Source organism: Hyperoodon ampullatus, assembly GCF_949752795.1.
Source record: "Hyperoodon ampullatus genome assembly, chromosome: 9".
NCBI classification, from domain to species: domain Eukaryota; kingdom Metazoa; phylum Chordata; class Mammalia; order Artiodactyla; family Ziphiidae; genus Hyperoodon; species Hyperoodon ampullatus.
This window is the reverse complement of record NC_136922.1, coordinates 12,187,143-12,210,643: the sequence shown is the minus strand read 5'-3', so window position 1 is coordinate 12,210,643 and position 23,501 is coordinate 12,187,143. Positions and strand designations below refer to the sequence as shown.

Here is a 23,501-nt window from a genome sequence, read left to right as displayed (position 1 = left end):
ACAGTGACAGCTTTACTTCTTCTTTTCCAATTTGGATTCCTTTTATTTCCTTTTCTTCTCTGATTGCTGTGGCTAAAACTTCCAAAACTAGGTTGAATAAGAGTGGTGAGAGTGGGCAGCCTTGTCTTGTTCCTGATCTTAGTGGAAATGGTTTCAGTTTTTCACCATTGAGGACAATGTTGGCTGTGGGTTTGTCATATATGGCCTTTATTATGTTGAGGAAAGTTCCCTCTATGCCTACTTTCTGCAGGGTTTTTATCATAAATGGGTGTTGAATTTTGTCGAAAGCTTTCTCTGCATCTATTGAGATGATCATATGGTTTTTCTCCTTCAACTTGTTAATATGGTGTATCACATTGATTGATTTGCGTATATTGAAGAATCCTTGCATTCCTGGAATAAACCCCACTTGATCATGGTGTATGATCCTTTTAATGTGCTGTTGCATTCTGTTTGCTAGTATTTTGTTGAGGATTTTTGCATCTATGTTCATCAGTGATATTGGCCTGTAGTTTTCTTTCTTTGTGACATCCTTGCCTGGTTTTGGTATCAAGGTGATGGTGGCCTCGTAGAATGAGTTTGGGAGTGTTCCTTCCTCTGATATTGTTTGGAAGAGTTTGAGAAGGATGGGTGTTAGCTCTTCTCTAAATGTTTGATAGAATTCGCCTGTGAAGCCATCTGGTCCTGGGCTTTTGTTTGATGGAAGATTTTTAATCACAGTTTCAATTTCAGTGCTTGTGATTGGTCTATTCATATTTTCTATTTCTTCCTGAGTCAGTCTTGGTAGGTTGTGCATTTCTAAGAATTTGTCCATTTCTTCCAGGTTGTCCATTTTATTGGCATAGAGTTGCTTATAGTAATCTCATGATCTTTTGTATTTCTGCAGTGTCAGTTGTTACTTCTCCTTTTTCATTTCTAATTCTACTGATTTGAGTCTTCTCCCTTCTTTTCTTGATGAGTCTGGCTAATGGTTTGTCAATTTTGTTTATCTTCTCAAAGAACCAGCTTTTAGTTTGGTTGATCTTTGCTATCGTTTCCTTCATTTCTTTTTCATTTATTTCTGATCTGATCTTTATGATTTCTTTCCTTCTGCTAACTTTGGGGTTTTTTTGTTTTTCTTTCTCTAATTGCTTTAGGTGCAGGGTCAGGTTGTTTACTCGAAATGTTTCCTGTTTCTTAAGGTGGGATTGTATTGCTATAAACTTCCCCCTTAGAACTGCTTTTGCTGCGTCCCATAGGTTTTGGGTCGTCGTGTCTCCGTTGTCATTTGTTTCTAGGTATTTCTTAATTTCCTCTTTGATTTCTTCAGTGATCACTTCGTTATTGAGTAGTGTATTGTTTAGCCTCCATGTGTTTGTATTTTTTACAGATCTTTTCCTGTAATTGATGTCTAGTCTCATAGCATTGTGGTCGGAAAAGATACTTGATACAATTTCAATTTTCTTAAATTTACCAAGGCTTGATTTGTGACCCAAGATATGATCTATCCTGGAGAATGTTCCATGAGCACTTGAGAAAAATGTGTATTCTGTTGTTTTTGGATGGAATGTCCTATAAATATCAATTAAGTCCATCTTGTTTAATGTATCATTTAAAGCTTGTGTTTCCTTATTTATTTTCATTTTGGATGATCTGTCCATTGGTGAAAGTGGGGTGTTAAAGTCCCCTACTATGATTGTGTTACTGTCGATTTCCCCTTTTATGGCTGTTAGTATTTGCCTTATGTATTGAGGTGCTCCTATGTTGGGTGCATAAATATTTACAATTGTTATATCTTCTTCTTGGATCGATCCCTTTATCGTTATGTAGTATCCTTCTTTGTCTCTTCTAATAGTCTTTATTTTAAAGTCTATTTTGTCTGATATAAGAATTGCTACTCCAGCTTTCTTTTGATTTCCATTTGCATGGAATATCTTTTTCCATCCCCTTACTTTCAATCTGTATGTGTCTCTAGGTCTGAAGTGGGTCTCTTGTAGACAGCATATATATGGGTCTTGTTTTTGTATCCATTCAGCCACTCTGTGTCTTTTGGTGGGAGCATTTAGTCCATTTACATTTAAGGTAATTATTGATATGTATGTTCCTATTCCCATTTCCTTAATTGCTTTGGGTTCGTTATTGTAGGTATAGTCCTTCTGTTGTGTTTCTTGCCTAGAGAAGTTCCTTTAGCATTTGTTGTAAAGCTGGTTTGGTGGTGCTGAACTCTCTCAGCTTTTGCTTGTCTGTAAAGGTTTTAATTTCTCCATCAAATCTGAATGAGATCCTTGCTGGGTAGAGTAATCTTGGTTGCAGGTTTCTCTCCTTCATCACTTTAATTATGTCCTGCCACTCCCTTCTGGCTTGTAGAGTTTCTGCTGAGAGATCAGCTGTTAACCTGATGGGGATTCCCTTGTGTGTTATTTGTTGTTTTTCCCTTGCTGCTTTTAATATGATTTCTTTGTGTTTAATTTTTGACAGTTTGATTAATATGTGTCTTGGCGTATTTCTCCTTGGATTTATTCTGTATGGGACTCTCTGTGCCTCCTGGACTTGATTAACTATTTCCTTTCCCATATTAGGGAAGTTTTCAACTATAATCTCTTCAAATATTTTCTCAGTCCCTTTCTTTTTCTCTTCTTCTTCTAGAACCCCTATAATTCGAATGTTGGTGCGTTTAATGTTGTCCCAGAGGTCTCTGAGACTGTCCTCTATTCTTTTCATTCTTTTTTCTTTATTTTGCTCTGCATCAGTTATTTCCACTATTTTATCTTCCACCTCACTTATCCGTTCTTCTGCCTCAGTTATTCTGCTATTGATCCCATCTAGAGTATTTTTCATTTCATTTATTGTGTTTTTAATCGATGCTTGATTCATCTTTAGTTCTTCTAGGTCCTTGTTAACTGTTTCTTGCATATTGTCTATTCTATTTCCAAGATTTTGGATCTGGGAAATAGAATCTTGGATCAGCTTTACTATCATTATTCTGAATTCTTTTTCAGGTAGACTGCCTATTACCTCTTCATTTGTTAGGTCTGGTAGGTTTTTATCTTGCTCCTTCACCTGCTGTGTGTGTTTCTGCTTTCTCATTTTGCTTATGTTACTGTGTTTGGGGTCTCCTTTTTGCAGGCTGCAGATTCGTAGTTCCCGTTGTTTTTGGTGTCTGTCCCCCGTGGCTAAGGTTGTTTCAGTAGGTTGTGTAGGCTTCCTGGTGGGGGGGACTAATGCCTGTGTTCTGGTGGTTGAAGCTCGATCTTGTCTTTCTGGTGGACAGGTCCACGTCTGGTGGTGTGTTTTGGGGTGCCTGTGGCCTTATTATGTTTTTAGGTAGCCTCTCTGCTAATGGGTGGGGTTGTGTTCCTGCCTTGCTAGTTGCTTGGCATAGGGTGACCAGCACTGTAGCTTGCTGGTCGTTGACTGAAGCTGGGTGCTGGTGTTGAGATGGAGATCCCTGGGAGATTTTCGCTGCTTGATATTATGTGGAGCTGGGAGGTCTCTTGTGGACCCGTGTCCTGAAGTTGGCTCTCCCACTTCAGAGGCACAGCACTAACTCCTGGCTGCAGCACCAAGAGCCTTTCATCCACCCGGCTCAGAATAACAGTGAGAAAAAGTAGAAAGAAATAATTAGTAGAAGAAAGAAAGAGAGAGGGAAAGAAAGGAAGAAGGGAAGAAAGGAAGGAAGGAAGAAAGAAAGAAAAGGAGGGAGGGAGGGAGGAAGGATGGAAAGAAAGAAGGAAAGAAAGGAGGGAGGGAGGAATGAAAGCAAAAGGAAGAGTGAATGGAAGAAGGGAGGGAGGGAGGGAGGAAGGAAAGAAAGAAAGAAAGACAGGAGGGAGGGAGGGAGGAAGGAAAGAAAAAGAAAGTGGAAAGAAGAAGGGTGGGAGGGAGGGAGGGATGGAGGAAAGAAAAAGAAAGAAGGAAAGGAGGAGCGGAGGGAGGGAGGGAGGAAGGGAAGGGAGGAAAAAAAGAAAGAGCAGGTAAAGTAAAATAGAATAAAGTATGAAATATAGTAGCGTTATTAAAATTAAAAAGTAATTATTGAAAAAAAACACGGACCGATAGAACCCTGGGACATATGCTGGAAGCAAAGCTATACAGAGAGAATCTTACACAGAAGATTACACATACACATTCACAAAAAGAGAGCAGGGGGAAAAATCAAAAATCTTGCTCTCCAAGTCCACCTCCTCGATTTGGGATAATTCGTTTTAAAAAGAGGAAAAGGGCGAAATGTCTGAAATCTTGCTAAGTCCACCTCCTTAATTTGAGATAATTCGTTGTAAAAAGAGGAAAAAAGGGGGGAAAGTCTTAAATCTTGTCCTCAAAGTCCACTTCCTCAATTTGGGATGATTCGCTGTCCATTCATGCACTCCACAGACGCAGGGCACATCAAATGGACCGTGGAGCTTTAATCCGCTGCCTCCGAGGCTGCACAGAGAGATTTCCCTGTCTCTGCTCTCACAACTCCCGGGTCTCAGCCTTGGACCTGGCCCCGCCTCTGCGCGTAGGTCGCCGGAGGGCGTCCGTTCTTCGCTCAGACAGGATGGGTTTAAAGGAGCCGCTGATTCGGGGGCTCTGGCTCACTCAGGCAGAGGGGAGGGAGGGGAATGCCCTCTCCTCGCGCACCAGGCAACAAAAGGGAAAAAAGTCTCTTGCCTCTCCGGTAGCTCCAGACCCTTTCCCCGGACTCCCTCCGGGCTAGCACTAACCCCTTCAGGGTCTCTTCCTGCCGCCAGCCCCAGTCCTCTCCCTGCGCTCCGACTGAAAGCCGATACCCGAGCCTCAGCTCCCAGCCCCGCCCGCCCTGGCGGCTGAGCAGACAAGCCTCTCGGACTGATGTGTGCCTGAGGGCACCGATCCTCTGTGCCAAAATCTCTCTGCTTTGCCCTCCGCACCCCTGTTGCTGTGCTCTCCTCCGCTACTCCGAAGCTTTCCCCCTCCGCCACCTGCAGTCTCCGCCCTCGAAGGGGCTTGTAGTGTGTAGAAACCTTCCCTCCTTCACGGCTCCCTCCCACTGGTGCAGGTCCCGTCCATATCCTATTGTCTCTGTTTATTCTTTTTTTCTTTTGACCTACCCAGGTATGTGGGGAGTTTCTTGCCTTTTGGGGGGTCTGAGGTCTTCTGTCAGCGTTCAGTAGGTGTTCTGTTGGAGTTGTTCCACGTGTAGATGAATTTCTGATGTATCTGTGGGGAGGAAGGTGATCTCCGCGTCTTACTCTTCCGCCATCTTCCTCCAGCCCCCTATTTCACACATTTTTAACAACCAACTTAATTTTCTGTTTCATTAAGCTTAACTCCTAAACTAGGTAAATGGGAGCACATTTATAAAAATGTTGAGTAACTTGACATTTTTTTTACCTTTTCATCAGCTTTACTCATATGTGCATATAAAACATTACTAAGAAAATCATTAACAGAATGACAGCTGGACAACTACACCTCCACGGTGAGCACATACTTACAGCACATACCAGATTTCCAAGTTAATGGGTAAGGATCCCTTGGTCCTGTTGGCTGGAGGCACACTGACAGGTCTGTTCTCTTGAACACTCCCGTTTTTACAGATCATCCTCATTCTTTTAACACATTCTTTATTCAGGCAAGATTATAATACAACTTATTAGAAGTTAGCTCTCAGCTATGATCGCATTTTAGTCATTCTTTTCATAAGTTTTGGAATTGTAGTTAGGAGACCTAAATCCTAGTCAAGTAAGTTTCTGTCATTATCTAGTCATTATCATTTTGGACAAGTCACTGAACATCTCTATTTCTACATTGGTTAAATTAATTGTCTGAATCTAGCAATTTTTTAAATGCTGAGGTTGGCAAACTTTTTCAGTAAAAGGCCCACATAGTCAATATTTTAGGCTTTGCAGTCCAAGAGGCAAAATGGAGGATAGGATATAAGTATGTGTATAAGTAAGAGAGAAAACTCTTGTCTCACTCCACCTAGTTTGCCTATGATGGTCATCCCATTTTGTGGGCATGTTTTTCACTCATTTGCCATCAGCTGAAGACATTCTTGGGACAAAGAGGGAAGGGGCTTGGCAGGCAGGACAGGCAGAGTGACCACTGTGGTCAATTTCACTCTGCCACAGTGGCATTCGTGTCCCTGTGCCTTCTTCTTTCCCCCTGAAGAATCCAGCTTTCTCATCAAATTTCAAAGGATTGGTAGCATACAGACTACATTCTGTGATATCCCCCCCTTAAAAAAGAATCAGAAGAATACTAGAGGAACTTTATGAGTTGAAAATTAAAGAAGAATTCTTAAATAGCTTGGGGGCCAAAGAAAAAATTAAAATGGAAATTAGAGTATAAAACTATTTCCAAGGTAATAGAGTAAAACAGTAGGATGAAAAAATATTATAATTCATATCTTTTTTTCCATCTTTTTCAAGTGTTTTCTTGAATGTCTACATCTCAGTGGGGATTAATTTTTTTTTTTTTTGGCCGCACCCCACGGCATATGTGACATTAGTTCCCCCACCAGGGATCAAACCCACGCCCCCTGCCTTGGAAGTACAGAGTCTTAACCACTGGACCACCAGGGCAGTCCTCAAAATATTATAATTCAGTTCAATAAAAGGCAAGAAAGGAATAAGAAAGACACATAGAAGAAGGAGAAATAGAAAGCTTGACATAATGGTAGAAATAAAATTTTAGAATATCTTTACAGTGAAAGCAAATGGAGTATATATAGTCCAGCCAAAAGGACTGTTGTTAGACTGACTATAAAAAGAAAATCACACTACATGTTGTTTATGTGAGCACTATCTAAAGTTAAGAAAAGACAAAACCTGAAAGTAAAATGATGAAAAGTACATACGAAAGAAGATTAGCACCTAAAAGAATGCTGATATAGGTATATTAATATTAGAAAAAAACACACTTTAAGGCAAAGCCATTACTTTTGAAAAAAAGGACCATTAGATAATGAAAAGGTTTAATTTGCCAGCAAAACATTATAATTTTAAATGTATGCATCAAATAACATAGATTCAAAAATATAAAGCAAAAACTAACAATTATAAAGAGAAAAGGACAAACTTCTTATTATAAGGGGAGAATTTTAGTACCTCCCTCAAGTAGATAAAAAATGATGTTTATAAGATTTCAACAATACAGACATGCTTGATCTAATATATGTAGAATGGAGAGCGTAACAGCTTCAAAATACATGTTCTTTTCAACGCATAGAACATCTATAAAAAATGTTTCCGGACTTCCCTGCTGGCGCAGTGGTTAAGAATCTGCCTGCCAGTGCAGGGGACATGGGTTCAAGCCCTGGTCCGAGGAGATCCCACATGCCGTGGAGCACCTAAGCCCGTGCACCACAACTACTGAGCCTTTGCTCTAGAGCACATGAACCACGACTACGGAAGCCCGTGCACCTAGAGCCCATGCTCCGCAACAAGAGAAGCCACCGCAGTGAGAAGCCTGCTCATCGCAATGAAGAGTAGCCCCCACTCGCAGCAACTAGAGAAAGCCTGTGCGCAGCAGCGAAGACCCAGTGCAGCCAAAAATAAATAAATAAATTTACTTAAAAAAATAAATGTTTCAAGACATAATCTAATTTGTAATATTAGAAATTAAAGTCTTAGCCTTTTGAATGCAGAGCTTCATATTTCGATGTATTGATACAAAATGTTTTTCTAATTGAAAAAATGTTTTACATTTGCTAAATGTAGTATTTTCTATACATAAAATACTGTGGTAATCTATCCATATATTCATTTAAAAAATTGTTAATAAAGTAATGACAGCCAACTGAACACTGCGTAACAGTTTTCCCTTTGAAATTGTAATGGGAGGGAGTTCCCTGGTGGTCTAGTGGTTAGGATTTGGTGCTTTCACTGCTGTGCCCGGGTTCGATCCCTGGTCAGGGAACAGATCCTGCAAGCTGTTTGGCGCAGCCAAAATAATAATAATAATAATAAAGTTAAAAAATTGTAATGGGAGGGCATTCCCTGGTGGCGCAGTGGTTGAGAGTCCGCCTGCCAATGCAGGGGACACGGGTCCATGCCCCGGTCCGGGAAGATCCCACATGCTGCGGAGCGGCTGGGTCCGTGAGCCATGGCCGCTGAGCCTGCGCGTCCGGAGCCTGTGCTCCGCAACGGGAGAGGCCACAACAGTGAGAAGCCCGCGTACCGCAAAAAAAAAAAAAAAAAATTGTAATGGGAAACAGTGGAGTCTTTGCAGCATAATACGGTGAGCTAGCACTCTAGGTTTGAATTCTTGTTAAGCCACCTCCAGTTCTGGGATCTGAGGAAAGTTACTTAACATCTCTAAGGCTCGTTTATAAAATGAGTATGATAGTGTCCACCTTGTAGGGTCAAGAGGAATAAATGAGATGCTGTGTATAGGTACTTGGTACGAAGCAAATCACTACTACTATTACTCAGAATGTTTACTGCATCTCAAGGTATTGATCTCAAGTTAAGCGAGCATTTTTTTATTCCTAAGACACATGATTAGGTATTACGGATACTATAACTGTTATCCCTTATATTGCCACGGGCAGTTACAGGTCACCAAGTCTCCAGATCTTGCCATTGCTGGTTTCTTTTTTCTGTTGGCCTGCAGGAGATGAAAATAAAAAATTGGGAGAAGAGAATGGGCTACTCAAAGAATTTCAGCTCTTGGGTCAGCTTTCTTTCTTGGATTTCGGAGCATTTAACACTTTTGTTGGCCTTATGCATGTGAAGTTATTTTGATTTTGACCTGTCAAAATACACTTTTGCTTTTGCCAGTATTAATCCACCCGTTGTTTTCCTGACTACCTAGTTGGTGATCAGTTTTAAAAGAAGACTAAGTCCAGGTCTGAAGGATGTATTTCTTACGTAACCAGCTATCCAGCTCTGAAAAAGGCCCACTTTCACATTTTAACTGCTCAGTTCTCAAGGGAGTCCAGATTTGCTATTCTGAGCTATTTAGGTAGAAACTTCATAAATTTTTTATGGAGAGAAGGAATGTCCTTTGTTTATAGTTTTTAAAGGTTAGCAGTCGTGTGTGTCATTAGATGAAATAAATTTGTCTCTAGTGGAGTCCTTAAAGGTTGATCCTTGGTTTAACTAAGACTTTAAGCATATGTACAAATTTGTATATACAAATTTCAAAGTAGTCATATTCTTTGCAGATGTTCTTGTGAATTCAGTTCTATATCTTTATCAAAGTATAAACTATTTCAGAAACAAGGGCATCATGTAATCTGATTAAACCATTTTCTTATAAAAATGCTTTCTTATTTTTAGATTACCTCTTTAGTGACTCTTCAGCTATTAACCCTGGTTGGCCATGACGATCAGCTTGATGGACCAAAATACAAATGCACAGTATCTCTAGACTTCATCAGAGCTATTGCTAGGTAAGTGTAGAATAATTGTTAACTTAAATGTCAAATTATGTAAATGATATACTAAATATAAAAATTAATCTTTCTAATGTAATGTCATTAGTCATTTAAGCAAGAAAAGGTCATTTTAGTGCCAAGAATGCATAAGTTTCACTGTAGAATGAACCCTCTCATCAAATTTACAAATGACATAAAATTGGGAGAATTAGCTAACATGTTATATGGCAAAAAATCAAGATTCTGAGAGACCTTAACAGACTGAAATAATGGTCACATAGTAGCAAGGTAGGATTTAATGGGCAGTTGACTACAAAAAACTAGTATGTACTGTAGTGTATACAGAAGTCAAAATACAGTTACACATGAAACTTATATAATGTTAAAAACCATTGTTACCTCAATTAAAAGAACAAAAAACAAAAAACCTCATAGGTACTAAAACAAGATGGAAGAGACCTGGCTTAAGTTCTAAGTATTTTAGATGACTGCAGGGTTTTAAAAGTCTTGGTGTCTTGTTCAAGCGATATAATAGGTCTACTGTGTGTTGCCATAGGCAGATCAAATGTGGTATGCTATGCTGTGCTTGGAGTTTTAAAAAGGGGGCATTACTGAATGGGTACATGCTGAGGGGGCAGGAGGAGAGTAGTAGAATGAGGAACCATGTCACATCCCTGAGTGAGGGGCAAGGTGTGAGAGAAAAGGCTTAGGAAGGATATGGTAACCACCTCAAGTATTTCAGAGGCTGTCATGTGCAAAATGGATGAAACGAATTCTTGATAATTCTAGAGCATTAGAAATTCAAGGGAGGAAAGTATGTCTGTCAAAATGAAAGCTATCTAAAAATGTAACGAGTTTCCTCATGAAGAGGTGTACTTGCTGTTAGGCAAAATGTTCCAGCCATTATGGTTGCAACTGGGCAACAGTTTGTCAAGACTTGTAGTAGAAGAGGTGGTGTGTGGGTAGTCTGGTAGGTGGAACAAGACAAGCCGTAACTCAGTGTCTTCCCAACCTTTTTGAATATGATGATTCCATTTTAAAACTCTTTTAAAATCATGGAAGTATTTTTGTATGTTTCAAAATTAATAATATATAGGCATGGAACATCATTCAGCCTAAAAATAAAACCAGTGCTTGACATAGGTATGGATTCGCAGATCTCCTCTAATGAATTTTACAGTTTCTTAAAGTTTCTGCAGTCCACAGGTTGGCAGCCTCTGCCCCAAAGTCTCTTCTGAGTTAAAAGTTCTGTGATACTATGAAGCAGGTATTGAGATATTTTGATGACATGTAGACTCTGAAACTTGAAATGAAGGTTTTGAAATGTGTTGTTATGATAAAACTGGACAAACTTTTACACTGAGGAAATTGAGCAGACACTTTTTTGGAATGCATTCCACATGACCATAAAGCAGGAACTTTCTGTTTCTAAATAATGGTATTTAAACTCTGTATCTTAAGAGCATCTGTCAAAGGCATAACTTTTTTTTTATTATTTTTTTTTATTTTTTTTATTAGTTTCTGCTTTATAACAAAGTGAATCAGTCATACATATACATCTGTTCCCACATCCCTTCCCTCATGCATCTCCTCCCTCCCACCCTCCTCATCCCACCCCTCCAGGCGGTCACAAAGCACCGGGCTGATCTCCCTGTGCTCTGCGGCTCAAAGGCATAACTTTTGAATGCTGAATGTTTACTTCAGGGATTTTGTCGTGACTGTATGTGTTGTGTTGTGCCCCATCATAATCATGTACAGGACAGGTTTGTGAGTGCCCCATATGATGAATATGCAGTGAACCGAACTGAACTGTGTGTTGCTTAATCCACAGCATCATTGATATTAAACACATCCAGAGAAGTGCACATCCATTTACAGCCTCAGAAGGGAGCAGGAATTGTAGACCTGGAATTTTGCTGTAGAGCTTGGGAACTCTAACTTGCTTTGTTACATGTGTTTACTCTTTCTTACTTTCCATGGGCAGTGTCCAAAGAATAGTCACCTCCCTCTTTCCTCATCTGCCCTCATCCACCCTCTCATCCCAGTGATGTTTTTGTACTTCTTTTCTGATGATTTAACCTGCCATTTTTTCCCTCCCTCCCCCATCCTTTTATCTTTCCCTAATATTCTTCGTCACTGCCTTAATGAAAACCTGATTCTTACCTGGAGATACTACTTTCCCTAGAGTTATCTCTACTGGTAGCTTCTTACTTTCTCAAACCCCAGTCCCTCAGGGTTGGATGCTCTTTAAGTGCTATCCTTTTTTCTTGTTGCCATTTCTAGATTGTTACTTTCCCCCAATTTCTTGTGAAAATGTGGGTTTCTGTGAGACTCTTGCAGTCTGGCTCTATTTTCCTCTTCTCCTTATGACTGATGATCTTTGACCAGCCTCCCAGCCATTCCACCTCATGTATTGAACAGTAGAGCACATGGTTCATAGGTTTCTTTTCAACCTAGATTCTTGACTCTATTCAAACCACAAGTCCTAATGTCTGTACTCACTCAGTTCAGCATTCACTGTTTCACGGAGCTCAATCGAGACTATCCGTTGAGAACTTCTTCAGCTACCTACATGGGTGCCCATCTTCTGTCTTTCCTTCATCAGTAGGTTGGGATCCTCTTACTGTCTAAGGTGGATTCTTCCACTTCTGCTCTGAGTTCCATCTCCTCCCTTGCACCAGAACCGTTTGCAGTCCTCAGACTATCTGTTCTGTTGTTTCAGGCACCCAGCACGGTTGACCTCTCTCTCTCTCTGTCTCTCAGAACTCTCTTCTCCTAGAGCCCATGATTCCAGTCTTCTGGTTTTCATATTTATTCTTTGGCTGTTTCTTCTGAAGCTCATTTGCCAGCATATCCTCTCCACCTGACCTTTAAATGTAGCGGGTCCGTGAGGCTTGGCTCTTTTTTCTTTTCATACTATATTTTTTCCTAGGTAATTTTAGCTTTACCCCTGCTTCAACAACTATCTGTGCACTAATCTTACTCCCCAGTTTTTAAAGGCCAGACCTTTTTTCTAATATTCTTGACCTTTATTGGATGTTTCCCGCCTATATCAATGTATTTACAAAACTGAACTCAGGAATTCCTACCTCTGCTTCTGCCTGCCAACAAAAAAGGAGTGATGCAGCTTTCCTCCAGTGTTCCCTGGTTCAGTGATTAGCACTGCAGTCTGCCGTGTTGCACAGGCCTGAATCCTGGGAGTCATTTTTGACATTTCTCACTCCCACACCCGCAGTACCCAAGCATTAGTCCTTTTGAGCCTGTTGGGTCCCTCCTGTTGTATCTCAGATTCATTCACTTTTGTCATTTGTTCTGTTAGCCCTCTAGACCAGGCCGCCATCATCTCTTCTCTGGTAGCTTCCTAACTGGTCTTCTGCCTACTCTTATTCCCTTATAATTTGTTGTCCACACTATTGCCAGAATGATCTTATAAAAATTTAATATCACCTTCCTACTTAGAAGTCTTTAATATCAATAGTTTCCCATAACTCTTCGGATAAAAGACAGAATGTTTAAAATAGCCGGCGAGGCCCCAGTGACCTGGCCCTGGCCTTTACGCCCAGCCACACCTGCCACGCACATCTTCTCCCCTAGGTATTTGCACTTCAGCCGCTCTGGCTGTGTTCAGTTCTTCATATACATCGTTCATTGCATATGCAGCACTTCCCAACTCCCCCTCTCCTTGATCTAGCTAACTGCTGCGTAACCTTTAGATTTCAGTTTAAATGTCTCTTCCTTGAAGAAGCCATCTCAAACATACAATGACCTCCCATCGCTCACGCCTGCACACACACACTATAAACAGTTATACAGGTCCCCTTATCTTCTGAGACTTATCATTATTTTACGTAAATAATTAATTCAGTAATTAGAACTTCCTCCCTGCAGTATAAGTCCATGAAACTCAGAGCAGAGACTGTGTCGGTCATTGCCTTACTCAAACCCAGCACAAGACTTTAAACTTAATATATGCCAAATGTCCAAAGTATTGCATGTTTTTTAAAAATCATGATTAGCGGTAAAATTTCAGATGAAAGGGAACAATTGTGGACTTGACTCTGGGGGCGGCAAGAAGAACGGAGCTACTAAGGAGACAGAGTTTCATTCCAAATCGAGGTTTGGTGGAGATCAGAGATCCTGAGGATAGTTAGCACAGATGAAGTAGGTAGCCCTAGTTCCAGACACCCGTGGCAGAGAATGAACAATTAGATCACAGGACACAACCTAAATATCCAAAGTAAGGGAATGGATCAGTAATTTATTATATATTCTTACCAAAAAAACCATTGTGTGGATATTTAAAATCATAATTTTGAAGGATAAAAACACAGGAAAACACTCATCATACAAGCTTAAGTGGACAAAACAGTGATATAAAAAGTTGTGTATTATACAAGAAAGGTAGAAAAACCTAAGGCAATGGAGTAATGGTCAAAATTGTCAAGAAATCAGACCAAGTCTATCCGATTTAATGGTAAAGCAGTCATTTGTAACTTTATCAAGAACACTTTCGGGATACAGTGGAGTAGAAGTCAGGTTATAGGGCATTTAAGTCGTATTTATAAGAAAGTTGGTGCAGTACATAGAATGCTTTTTATTCACTTGAGATTTATTGTGTTGTCCATTATAATCCCTATGCTAGGCTTTGGGGATATAGCAAGAAGTATAACAGATTTGTATCCTATCCTCATGTGCCTACATTCTAGACTATTTTTGCTATAAAGAGGAAGAGAGGCTTGTTACCTACTAAACAGATTGTGGGGTTGTGAGCAGGTAATTATTTTTTAAAGATCTGAGCATATTTAAATGCTGATAGGAAAGAACTCGTAGAGAAGGAGAGTTAATGATACAAAAGAGAGGTATTAATTTAAAGCACAAAGTCCTTGAAAAGGTGTAAAACATGGTATTTAGAAACATTAGTTAAAGAAATAGGCCTAGATGAGAGAGAGGAATCCCTTTGCATTCTAATAAGAGGAACAGGTGGATTCAGATGGAGCTGAATTGGGAGATTTGGGGGCAAGAAGTTGAAGGAGGTCTGATCTGATGTTTTCTATTTTGCCTGTAAAGGAGGAGGCAATATTGAGACTAAGGGCAGAAGTACTGGCAGTTTGAGAGGAATATGGATATTTGAAATAGCTGCTGTGGGGAATGGGAGAAAGTGCCGACAAGGAAAGCAACTTGATGCTAGTGTTGAGGGCCCAGTTGAGGTTCCTGACCTTGAATTTACAGTGGCAGCAATCTGTGAAACTTGTGATCTTCTCCAACAGCATTCCATATGCCAGGTACTGGGACAGCAAAGGGCTGTAATTGAAATCACATAGGATTGGGGTTTTGCCAGGTGAATTCAGTGGATGCTAGCAAATGAATGCTTGAAGTGACAAACCATGGAGTCTAAGCTAGGAATGGAAGGAAGGCAGTAAAGCCAGTAGAGGGCTAATAGTTCAGTGCCTGGCACATAATACTCAGTAATTATTTGTAGATCAGGAGAAAGCGAAGAGAGGTTCGTGAACTAGTTGTCTCCACTGGAGGTAAGAGAGAGGGATAGTGTGCCGTGAAGTCACTAAAGCTGAGGCAGATCTTGGGATGGAGAGGAAGACTGAACGGGGTGCTGCATTATTAGCTGACTAAGAGGTGGTGACAAGGGGATAAAGGGTGGTTAGTGGAATTGTCTGAGTCTCAGAGGAGCCGAGCTTTTTGCACTGGGACACCGAGCCCACCTGCCAGGACTGCCTGGGCTGCAGTAGAGTCTCACCTCACTGGAAAGATCTGAAGAAGAGGCTTGGTCCTTCGGGGGGAGCCAACTTTCAGTTAAGCCTGGAAGAGGAAAAAAAAAACATTCATTCATGGAAGAGATGGAGGACATAGAGAATGTTCTTGACCAAGGAACAGTGTAAAGTATTCTAAATTCTGGTTTAAGAATTCCCCCTAGGCAGAGTGCCACCAACATTATTTTTGTTTATCCTGTTTCTTTCTAGATGCTTACTTTAGAAAATAATTATTTGTGTCCTATGAGAGAGAGAATCTCCTGTAGTATTTAAAAACTATCTTTGGAATGTGTGATTTAAGTTTTAGTGTTGCCCTGTGGTTATTCTATCAAATTCTGCTGTGTCTTAAAATAATATATGCGGGGATCAGTTGGGTAAGTCACCTGTTTATACTGGGGGGTGGAAAGATGATAGAGAAAGGTAGTCATACATCTTGGGCAGTAAATGTTTCTTAGAGGAATGATCTTACATATTCATTTCACAATTAATTTAGTTTTTTTAAAAGTTCAAAAATCTTACCTGTATGATTCAGTTTGCTTGAGTACTTCCCAGTGGCAAAGCAGAGAAATGGAATGTAGTGAACCTCTAAATGCTTAGTGTTTTTAAGTGTTTAAGTGTTTTTAGTGTAAATTGCTTAGTATTTTTAAGTCAGTCCATTCATTCTAAAAAGAAAAATTTATTGCATAAATTATGCTGCAGTGTTAAATAGATGATTAGATAAGATGAAGGAGTCCTACCACTAACAAATCACGGTATTTTCATTTGTTTATGTTCTAGTACTAGTCCATTATACAAACATTTCTCTGTAGCTATCACAACATAGTTGCAATTCTCTTTTCTCCTTACCTCTCTTAATATTGTAGTTATGGCTTCATATTGACCATTTTGTATGGCTTTGTAATAGTCTATCAAATAATGCCTTCTGGTCCCATAGTGTTGGAATTTTAATTGTTTTCGTATTAGCTTCTTCTAAACTTTTTCTTTTCCACTCAATGCAAAAAAAAAAAAAGAAAGAAAGAAAAAATCCAAAAGACAATAAAACTTATCATTAAGTTCACTTTACCTTGTCACTTTAGGTTTATAACCTTAAGACCCAAAATCATTGTGGGGAAATGTGCCTGGAGAGATATACAAATTCAACCTTCCTTTTTACCTATGAGTAAAAATAGCCTACTATGTCTCCTTCTAAAATCCTCTAAAAAAGATCTTTTCAACCAATCATGAAGAACCTTTTCATGATTTTTAAAAAAATGATTTATTAGTGGTACCTTGTTACTAGTAAATTTGGTGGGACTCTAGAGTTGAATGAAAGAAAAGCACATAAAAATAAACAGCTTTATGATATAATAACCATACCTTTTGTGTCTTTATGCCTGAGATAAGTTTTTATTTTAGTAACTATTTGTAGTTGTTTTATTACTGCTAATGATAACAGAATTGTTTTGGCAGTGTTTTTAATTTGGAAAGTTTTAGTGTTCTTCAAAGAGACACTATTGTAATGAAACAATTAAAGTACTCTTCATTCCATCATTAGGTACCACAATAGCCATAGCATCTCATTTGAGCTATTTTAAAATGTGTTTTCATAAGCAGTATCTATAGTTCCCCATTCCAGATTTTTAAAAATATTTGATATGTCAGTCATTTGCTTAGAAACTTTTTTAGAAAGTGTATTACAAAATGGTAGACAAAAACACTAATTGATGATGGTTTAATAAATAAGAGCATGCAATTAGTGCATCTTTAAAGGCTGTTCTCACATGGATGATTATTTTTGTAGAGTTGAATACTTTAAGGCTTTAATTTTATACTTAGTGCTAGATCATTATATCTAATTATTTTGACCATTTATTCAAATAATAAACCTCCAAGTCTGAATATTTATAGTGAAGAATGAGTTTAGAGAAAGGAAAATAATTATATGTCTCTGTTTCCTGCTATTTTATTCTGCCTGCCATCAGAGTACAAAAATATACATTCACATCGTCTGTTTGTTGTATTGTATTCTTGTATCATACAGATTTAGTTACAATACACACACAGGTCAGCCAGTGTTAAAAGACTGAAAAGAATGAAAACTACAAATGAGGACAGATGAGCTATGCATTATGTAATGATAAAACAAGTGTTTTGGAAAATAAACAATGTTCAAAAGCAAAGAAGATTTAAATACTTCTGCATCTCTAATTACTTTATTCTGGTTATTAGACAAAAAGCAAATAGCTTTCAGATGAAATCCAAACTTTCTGTAGTATAACTGAAATACAGAATGTTGGATAATTCTAACTTTGTTTCCTTTTTTTAGAAAAGCAAACTATGCGTTGGGGAAAAAACTTTTTAAAGAAACTCTGTTCCTAGTGACATTTAAAAAAATAATATCAATTCTATCATGATGCTTTTGACAGTATCTTAGGATTGTTTAGCAATAGTTGTGAATTATTTTGCATGTGATTCTCAGAATCACACATACAAAGCTGAGCAATCTAGGCGGTAAGGATGCTAACATACTATCTGTTTTTGTTTATAGGACGGTGAACTTTGACATAATAAAATACTTGTATGATTTCTTGTGAAAACAAGCTTCAAAGCCATATGGACACTGTGACAATGACTAAGCCAAGCTGTGTTCATCCAACTACTCAGTTGGCCAGGGAGAGGAGTTCTTTGGCTCTATTGGATTTGTCCAGACAGGTGCTGGCCCAGCATGGAATCTGATGAAAATACTCTGATTGGTCTGGGTGAATGTGAGCAGAAGACTATTTACCAGGGACCCTGGAGTATTTGGAAGGAACGTGTTAATTATAAACAGCAGGGTTTGAGCACAATCTGTTCTACTCTTAATGATGTTATCTTAACACTGAAATTGCCTGAAACCCATTTACTTGGGACTACATTTTACTCTGTGAACTATCCCCTGCACTTTGAACGTGCCAGCAGCCCTTGTATATAAGCCCAGTCTTTTCACTTCCTCTCCACAGGAGCCTCTGCAGTTGCTTGCCAAAGCAGATTTTCCTAAGGCCACCACTTTAAAAAATCATAGTTGCAAAATATAATAAGTAGAAGTTTTTTGTTTTTTTTCTTAAGATCCAAGTTTGTATATGCTTATCTTTCACCCTGATTTTCTCAAAAGGCAAGGTAGTTTGATCAGATATAGGGCAGCTTTCCACCTCTAAGCCTACTTGATAACTGCAGTATGCTTAGGTGAGGTTTATCTGGTCACTTTTGCAATTAACTACCCAACATAGCTTTTTAATCTGCATCATGGTTTTCTTTCCTTTTTTTAACCATTGGCCTTTAATAGTTCCACAATAAAATTTTTGCCTGTTATATCAGTTATGAACCTTGGGTCTGATTTTCTTGTCTATTCATATTTTTTAAGACATTTTCTGTTAGCATGTAAATGCTTGAAAATTATTTTGAGCAGCTTTAAAGTGCTTAATTACGGAGCCTAGTTTAAATTTCAGTTGCATTTTATTCTTTCTTTTTTTGAAGAAAAATTCTCACAATAGGCACCCCAAATAGGAAGCCTTTGCATGTAGTGACTGGCACTTTCTGGATCAAAGAAAACGAGTGGTTGTCTCCTTGCATTTATTTAGAGGTCCTGAGTAGGGGGAGAAGGGATGAAATTCCTTTTTGTCTGCCTACACGAGATAGCAGGGAGCACCCTCACCCTGTGTCTCTTGTCCCATGGAAAATGGTGAAATTTTGTGTTCCACAGATGTTCGTAGAAGCCAGGACCAGGGAAAAGCCATGTGCATTGCAAATTCAGGCTTAGGCTTACTGCACGTAGAAATCTGTGTATCATTCAAGTAGAAGGCAGTTTGAGTAGCTGATTCAAGGAAGAGCAATGCCACTTCGGGGATTTTCAGCCCCTCATAGTTTGCTATAAAGTGGCGGGTCTGCTGTGCAGCTCTCTTGGATAGCCTGGGACCAGTCTGCCTTTTGAGGGAAGAACTCTGGAATATGAGGGGGCACAGAGATTGTCAAATAGGGAACTGGGGAAGACAGAAAGGAGGCAAGGTTTCCTGTATGTGACTCTCCCTGCCTTCTCACTGCTGGCCACCTGTCCCCCACCCAGCACCTTGCTTATCTTGTACTGCCCCACACTGTGCCACCAGCCCTGTGTATGGCTTCCCTGCAAAACACCTTGTAACCAGATTTTCCCTGCCTCTGACTGGGCCATGAGAACTTTATGTTTTGTAATTTACTTACTAATGGCTTGCTAAATGACTCACTAACTAACCTGATTAATTTATTTAAACGAAGACTTAACAGAGCTTAATGTGGATATTAGCATTTTAACAAGGGTCATCTGCAAATGAATTTTCTAATTGGAAGATATAAATCTCCAATTAGGGGAGGGAATCTAATGATGAGAATGATGCTGGCTGGTGGGCCAGATATTTCTGTTAAAAGAGGAGTGCCTAAATTATATTAAGCATCTATTCTACCTAGATCTAAAAATGATTTAGGTGGTAGAAGAACACAGTTACCAGGCTGTGGGATTTTAGATTTTTTATACATGGTTGAACCTCCATTTAAAAAATGTCTTCTTTCCATTACCATGACTCAGATATACATAGTAAGGTGGAGACCTTATTCCCCCTCTTATTTTCAAGTCAGTTTCAATCCCTGAATCAGTCTTCATTGCTGAAACAGTTCCGTTTCAGTAACTCTGGAAGGGATTCTGATCCAACAAGTCTCTTTTCATTAAGCCCTAAAAAGTCAAAAAGGGGTCAAGTCTCTAGGACAGCAGTTAAGAGCTGGGGCTCTTTAGTCAGACTACCTTTGTCAAATACCAGCTGTATCTCTAGGAGCTGTGTGGTGTTAGATAAATTATTGAATCTCTCTGTGCCTCTTGTTTTCTCACCGATACAATGGAAAGTAGAACTTCCCTCATGCAGCTGTTTGGAGAATTAATAAATAAGTTGATATATTTAAGGTGGTAGATCTCAACTGGAGGCAGTTTTGCCTGCCAGAGAATATTTAGCAATTTCTGAAGACATTTTTGGTTGTCACAGCTGGGTGTGGGGTAGGGGAGGGTAGAGACCTGGGATGCTCCTGACCATCCTAAATGCATGTCCCACAACAGAATTATCTGGTCCAAAGTATCAGTAGTGCCAAGGTTGAGAAACCCCGATCTAAGTAAGGTACTTGACACTTTGTAAGTACTCAATAAATGTTAGCTATTATTATCATGAAATATTTGTGACCGCGAAAGGAGTTAAGTGACAGAATATGACAACATTCCAACTAAATAGAGAAGAGGTACTCTTACCTAATCCTATCTAGGAAACTTATTTCTTGTTAAAAATTTTTGAACTATTCAAATGGACGCAATACCTTGGATTTTTATTTTTAGAATTGAAGGATTTTCTACTGGGTTCTAATTCACATGTAGGTTTCATTACTTATTTTTCAGGATCTTGTTGAATAGTCAAAAGCATGAACTGAGAATGATCAATCAGAGAGCAGGTGACTGAGGAGTTACATTGTTTGCCCTCAAGGTGTGATGGCTGTACAATTAGTGGTATACCTCCGACGGATTTAGTTAACCAACAACTGTTTAATGTAATTAAGGTGGTCTGGAGCAAGGAAAGCTCAGCATAAGAAGAAGCCTCCTTTGTTACTCCAAGGTATGCCCTACTCTGCTTGTACTATGCAAAGAAAAGTAATGGACCAAGTCCAGGAATAATGCATCCCTTATTGCATTAAGTACTCAGAGAGTCTCTAAAATAGTAGATGAAATGCCACAACTGCCCATGTATTTGACCAGGGCTGTAATAGCATCCTCTGCTTTTACCTGAAGTCTCACACTGTTGAGTACCATAGTTGCATCTTATGCCTTTTTCCATGAGCAGAGACTTAGATTGGAGGTAATTAACCAGAGGTTGATATTATTCAGCTTCATCCCCTACACTTTGAAAGCTTCATCTCCTACAAAGTGTGACTGTATCATATGTAAAATAGTTTAGGTAATTTTGTATGTAATTTCAGTCTGCTGACACAATTTGCTTTCAGAAATGCTTAGTAGAGCTCAAAGAAATCTTTGCTATCAAGATATCAACATTTCACTCAAATTTGCTGTTAAATGCCCTCAATGCACAGTTAGTGTTCATTTTCCAGCAGTGACACATTCTTGAAGCACAGTTTGAGAAGTAGAAATTTGGTAGAGTGGAGAAAATTATAATCAATTCATTCATTTAACTGCATGTTGATGCACAATAATGATGGGATTTTAGGAGGCATTCAGCTGTTTGAGTAAATAGTGGTAGCTTTGGCATGAGAAAAGAGTCTGGATTTTAGAGGCAGTAGAGATTCGCTTGGGGTTTTGGATAAACCATAATCCATTTCATTGGTCTTTGAGGAAGTTGAGAGTCCTATTTAATGGGAGTTCCCATAAAATTATTCAGTATTCATCAAAAAAAAATACTAAGTACCATCTATGTGTCAGGCATTGTGTTGGGTGTAGGAGTAGGAGATACAGCAGTGGACAAAGGAGCCAGATTTCTGTCCTGGACAACAGGTGCTGTCAGCATTGGGAGAGCCGTTCCTCGAAATAGGAAGTCCTGAGGGAACGACTAGGTCTGTGGGATGAAGAGGATCATGAGTTCAGTTTTGAACATGTGCCACTGAGGTGCTTATCCACGTGGAGTGTGAAGTGTGTAGCTGGATCTAGTTAGAGATCAGAGTTACTGCCAAGCATTAATGTAGGGGTCACCAGAATAGGGGTGAAAACTGTTCTTGACATAGTGAGGGAGAAACCATCTTGAAATGAATTAAGAAGGTGGTCATAGCTATTGCTAATCAACTCACCACAGAACTGCAGGTTAATTTTATTCTTTCAAATAAGAGTTCTCCACTATTCATATAAACCCCATCCCTTTCAGTATAAGAAGTGGCAGTAAGAGACCTGGGCTAAGTCCCATTTAGTATTTGGTCCCAAAAGGAAAAACCAGACCCACTTAGCGTCTTAGTTCTGTGGAGAATGTTAGATCCAAACACATGATTTTATCACTTTGGACCAACTTTCATAATAATAGAGGCATTGCACTGGCTTATGTGTGCCCTAGAATTTCCGAAACCACTTTAGGTTCACTTTCTCTGGGAAGGAACATTCAGCCACCCTAGTTCATGGGATTCATCCAGCTGGAAATGAAGAGAGCCTTAGCGGAACAGAGATGCACTAACCCCATAAGCATCCATGAGAAAGGATGCTGAAATAGAAACCCCTGCTGTTTTCTACATCAATCTTTCTTTTTTTAATTGAAAAATATTGATAACTAAAGCCTAGTCATCGAGAGGATGGAAAGACATGGGAAAGAGCCACATGGCTTGAGGAGGGATAAAACAGGCAGCTGCTACAAATGCCTCTGAGTGTAAAAACATAATAATTAAGCTGAAGTGACCTACAGAGAAAAATAAGTAGATCTAAAAAATCGATTTTTTTAAATTGTGATATTGTAACTGAAAGTTATGTGGGAGAAATAAAACATGTACCAATAAAAAGAAATTTTCTTAGATTACTAGACTAGGAGAGCTAACTCCCCAGCTTAGGTAAGAGTAAAACTTTGGAAATGTTGAACAGAAGAGGACACTGCCTACAGCTCCCTGCAGCCTGGGCTGGTTGCCTGATTTCTTTATGATAAAAGTTCTGGGTTAAACTGTAAAAAAAAAAAAAAAAAAAAAAAACAGAATGTGAAATGAAAAGAGCCCCACCCCTGTTTAAAGAGAAAACAATTTAGAATTTGTTTTTAATAATGCTGTTATACATAATTTAAAAATCTGTTTTTAATTATTATAAAAGGAACACATGTTTACTGTGGAAATTTGGGGCAATCATGAAGAAGTAAAAATCACCAGTTAACAACATTGAGAGATAGCCTCTGTAAGTAAAAGTTTTGGTATATTTACTTTAGTTACTATATTGTTCTGGTAGTTTAAAGAGAAGGGGTAATTGTGTCTTTTATATTGAGAAAGAAAGGACAGATCAGGTGAAGATTAATGATTCTCATAGCAGCCTGTGCAACATGACTGGTAGGACTTAAGTTTGGTATTTCATCAAAATTGTTTAGAGTGACAACGGTTTTTTTTTTTTTTTTTTTGTAAATCACTTACATCCAAGTATATAAAAATGTGAAACTACATCAACATAATGAAAAGCAATATATTTCAAAGCTATAACATCAAAAACCAATTCTCAAATATGTGTGGCCAATATGTCTCTTTCAGTAGAATTGCTTATTTAAAATGCTTGTCATGATAATAAAATGGGAGAAAGAACAAAAGAAGCACCAAAGTGGGGGGAGAGAGACAAAAGTTGAAGTATGGAAGGAGGAGGGCAATGAAGTAGATGCTAATTTGTGGAAATACAAATCAGAAATGGTGTGGAAACAGGACGTTCCATTATC

General features: G+C 39.0%; 1 protein-coding gene across 1 annotated transcript in view; it reads left to right on the top strand.

Annotated features, from left to right (window-relative positions):
* The window catches only part of ORC5 (origin recognition complex subunit 5), a gene marked incomplete at its 5' end in the record, with an annotated part of 83,225 nt that extends 65,507 nt beyond the window's left edge, over window positions 1-17,718 (top strand). The window contains 2 exons of the mRNA XM_079711767.1: window positions 9,228-9,340; window positions 17,618-17,718. Of these exons, the coding sequence (XP_079567893.1) occupies window positions 9,228-9,340; window positions 17,618-17,663 (159 nt within the window). The 3' untranslated portion in view covers window positions 17,664-17,718. The remainder of the gene's footprint in view (window positions 1-9,227; window positions 9,341-17,617) is intronic.
* Between the last annotated feature and the right edge of the window lie 5,783 nt (window positions 17,719-23,501).